Genomic DNA, 3,622 nt, shown 5'->3' on the forward strand with positions numbered 1-3,622 from the left:
GCTGGAGGAGCCTCCACAGAATGGTTCCGCTGCAGCAAGTCCCAGCCTCGTGGTCCCCACCCTTCAAGCTCTGAATGCCTCCCTGACCAGTCTTGTGTCCTCGCTTCCACACAGTAACTGCCTAGCTCACTGCAGAACAGGGGAGAACACACAAAAAGCCATTGTTGCTTCACCTGCTTTGCAAGCATCTAACCCAGGACCTATCCAGCATTCTCTGCTGTCCCCTTCTGGAGTGGTGGCCTCACCCCAGGCCCTCCTGCTGGGCTCTTCCCGTGGCAGCCATCACAGCCACACACTACAGCGGTCCCCACCAGCCCTCTCCTGCTCCTCCTTGGCCAGACCCGTCTCCTCCCCTCTGCAGCTGGGCCGCAGGACAAGGTCACCACCACTCAGCCCAGCAAGGTGCTGCTGGAAACACCACCACCACCAGCAGCCCGTGGCAGAGCAAGCTGTTGTTTAAACCCTGGGCCAAGGCATCACAGCACACACTGCCACAGCCCAGGCTGTCCCACACGCTGGACTGCCCGTGCAGAGCGCCATGAGAGCACACGTCATGGAAACCCCTCGAGCTGCCAGCAGCTGCATGTTAGAAAGGAGGGGGGGTTAACACGGATACACCAACCAGGTCTGTAATGCAGGAGGCCGAGAGCAGGGTTAAAGTAGGTCTTGGGTCTCAGCACTTCCAGACAGTGAAGAATGGGGGTTTCATGCAGGGTGGGTGAATGGGGTGGACAAGAGACCAACACACCCAGGCACCTACTCACTGATTTGGATAAGCCTTACTAAAACTCTAATACCTGATGGGATCACTGACCAACATGACAACTGCTATTCTTCAGACTCTCCTGCAGAGATGCTTGGGGCTGCACAGACAAGGGAGTGAAGGTCATCTCAATACCTTCCTGTACAGGGAGAGAGGCAGCTCCTACACCACAACGCCATAAGCAAGTTCCTGCTCCACACCTATTCACATCTGCCCCTAGGTGCAGGACAACACGCTCACTTGCATAAATCTTCACACCTTTAGGCCAAGACCACAGCCCAGTAGAACAAGCTGCTGCCAGTTACAAAAGAGGAAAATACTGAACAAACTGGGAGGTACGAGAGAGGAAAAGCTGGTTCAGAGAAGACAGATTTAGTGTAAAAATAAATGTCATTTTTGCAGGAGGGAGGGTGGAATGGAGGAAGACAGTGCCAGGTGCTCCTACTGGCGCACTTTCCCTGGGACGTAATTCCTATCAATAGTCTCCTCTTGCAGGAACATATGTAAGCAGCGCTCATTCTGTGCCAGTGGGTGTCCAGCAATTCTGGAAGAAAATCAGATGTGGAGGTTAGCACAGGCGCCACTGAGACCCCCGCACCTCTGCTCTCTGTAGGAAAACGAGTGAGGCAGAAAGGGCAGCCAGCTCCAAGCACACCCCACACCGGGCTTAGGCCAAGGTCACTGAATCAGTGTGCAACAGGGCCAGCAAGAGGTGCTCAAGCACAGGGTGTTCCCTCCCATGCCATGCCCCGCAGCAGGGCATGAGCATCCTGAAACAATGCTACCCTGTCGGTGGGTCTCTGCAGCACAGCTATTCTGCTAATATTTGCTGCACTCTCAGAAGAGAGCGCTGAGCACAACCCACATTCAAGGCAGGACACGCTTCGGAACCACAGTTTCATTATCCAGCTGCAGGCATCATCCTTTTAGCATGGCACCTGACTGCAGCAGATCAAGACTCTTTCCGGTCAACCCACAGCCCTCTTCTACTGGCAGTAGCTGGAAAAGCAGCACACAGCAAACCCAGGACATCAAGCTTACTTGTTAATAAACTGTTCTAGCCCCTGTCTCCGCTCCTCAATGAAGGACTCCTCAAAGATGCCTTCATCCCCTCGGAAGGGAAGCTGTCGTTTCAAAGCTTTTCCAGGCAGCGGTGGCACTACAATCTGAAAGCACAGATTCACCCTGTCAGCAGAACAGCCACCTGCAAGTGGATATCCTTTGCCGTTTGACACTCCTCTCTCCAGCCCCATTACGTGGACAGAGATCAAGCCCCAACAGCTACCTGCCACCACAGCCTCTTTTCTGGGCAGTTCAAGATTATGGCTACAACTGTTCCCATATGTCCTCATTTCAGGAACAGGTAAGTCTAAGCCAGGCCTCACCTTACTGTCTCGTTCCAGCTCATTCTTCAGCCATTCAAAATCGCTGTATCGTCTCCTCACACACGACTCCTTCAATTTGAAGATAGGGAGGTTTGTCTGTAACGAAGAGAAGCAGTTAATTCGCAGGTTGCTTTGGAAGCCAGATAGTATTTCAACATGTAATTGAAATGTGAAGCTGCATTTAGAAAACCAAGCCCCCTGAGAAGGAGGCATCACAAGAACACCCAGCTTCTTTATTCAGGACAGAGCACAAGCACTGAAGCCCTTCAGAATCAAGCAAGCACTTGCCAAGCTACTCCAAGCCAGCCATTCCCTCCCCCTTAAGCGACTATTTCAGGAACACACCCCCTCCCAGGGGCACGCGCTGGAACCAGAGCTCACAATACAGAGAAGGCTGATTTCCCCCCTCCCTGAGTTCACTCCATTCTGTAGTGATCTACAAGAGAGCTGCGCAGCAGCCTGCAGAATAAAAGAACCTCTGACCCGACACTGGCGTTTCCATGGAAGAACTAAGGGAGGAAATCTTGTCCCAGCAACTGTTCAAGGCCAGACCTCGGGCTACAGTCTTCTCTTCGAACAGATTGCCTACCCTAGCAGGCGAGCAGCTTTTTCGTATCTGCCTTGTGTCACTGGAGGAACGTGCAGTGATTCCCCATCCTTCTCCCCCACCACTAGAGCCTAAAGACTGACAGCTCCAGTAACTTCTCCTTTACCCTATGAATGCAGCCTGGAACATTCAAGTAACTGAGGTAGCAAAACGTTCTGATGAACAGCACCTGGATGAACACAGGTATTACTGCACTGTGTTTAACTGTATTCTTATGAGGTGTGTGAAATAAAACCAGCTGCTTTCAAAGGCTTTTCCACAAGAGCTAGTTTCAATGGCACTAAGAGGTTCCTGTTGCCACCTGCCAGGCCCCCTTTGGAAGGCTGATGGAAACCAAGCATCAGAACAGGAAAAAAAGCAAACACCCAATTCTTCTGAGAGGTGGCGGAGACTTAGCAGTTAAATCACTGCTATGAATAGAAGTCAACAACAGCACCGTAGCTTATGCTAAAAGTAGCTTGTTTCAGGGGAAGCTCAATTTTACTTCCTTCAGCTATCAGATGCAGAGCTGGGAAGAGGTCCCCAGCTCGGCTTGGTTAAGGCCCAGTGAAGGGAACCCCACAAGAAGCGCTCAGCCAACTCCCAGACCACAGTACAGTGATCAGCCTGACTCAGATGGGGCAGTTAGACTGCCCTGCGACCAGGTCCCAAGATACTGCTAATGAGCTTTCCTCTCTCACTTGAGATAACCAGCTGCAGGCCGCCATGCCCTGCTCAGCACCCACCCAGCAGTGCCAGGCCCTCTAGAGAGGGGACAGGAGCCTGCTGAGGCAGCCCTCTCCTGTCCTTGTGCATCCCGGCCCTCTCTGGATGCCGAAGGGCTCCGGCAAACCCACCGGCTGGCAGTGCTCTGACCTTGAGCCCGCC

General features: G+C 52.8%; 1 protein-coding gene across 1 annotated transcript; it reads right to left on the reverse strand.

Annotated features, from left to right (window-relative positions):
- Positions 1-529: 529 nt before the first annotated feature.
- SNX12 (sorting nexin 12) lies at positions 530-2,361 on the reverse strand. The gene is made up of 3 exons (XM_009881741.1): positions 2,149-2,361; positions 1,805-1,929; positions 530-1,307 (listed from the first exon to the last, which is right to left on the reverse strand). The coding sequence occupies exons 1-3, from the start codon at positions 2,359-2,361 to the stop codon at positions 1,205-1,207; spliced, it is 441 nt and encodes a 146-aa protein (XP_009880043.1). The 3' UTR covers positions 530-1,204.
- Positions 2,362-3,622: the final 1,261 nt, after the last annotated feature.

This window comes from Charadrius vociferus, unplaced genomic scaffold, assembly GCF_000708025.1.
Source record: "Charadrius vociferus isolate BGI_N301 unplaced genomic scaffold, ASM70802v2 scaffold472, whole genome shotgun sequence".
Taxonomy (NCBI): domain Eukaryota; kingdom Metazoa; phylum Chordata; class Aves; order Charadriiformes; family Charadriidae; genus Charadrius; species Charadrius vociferus.

Bases quoted from the DNA above. Each gene is read 5' to 3' on its own strand.
- SNX12 (XM_009881741.1), bottom strand. From the start codon at position 2,361: ATGCCTCCTTCTCAGGGGGCTTGGTTTTCTAAATGCAGCTTCACATTT. The intron at 1,930-2,148 runs GTGAGGCCTGGC...CTGTGCTTTCAG, and splicing joins AGCTGGAACGAGACAGTAAG to ATTGTAGTGCCACCGCTGCC. The intron at 1,308-1,804 runs GTAAGCTTGATG...ATTTTCTTCCAG, and splicing joins CTAGAACAGTTTATTAACAA to AATTGCTGGACACCCACTGG.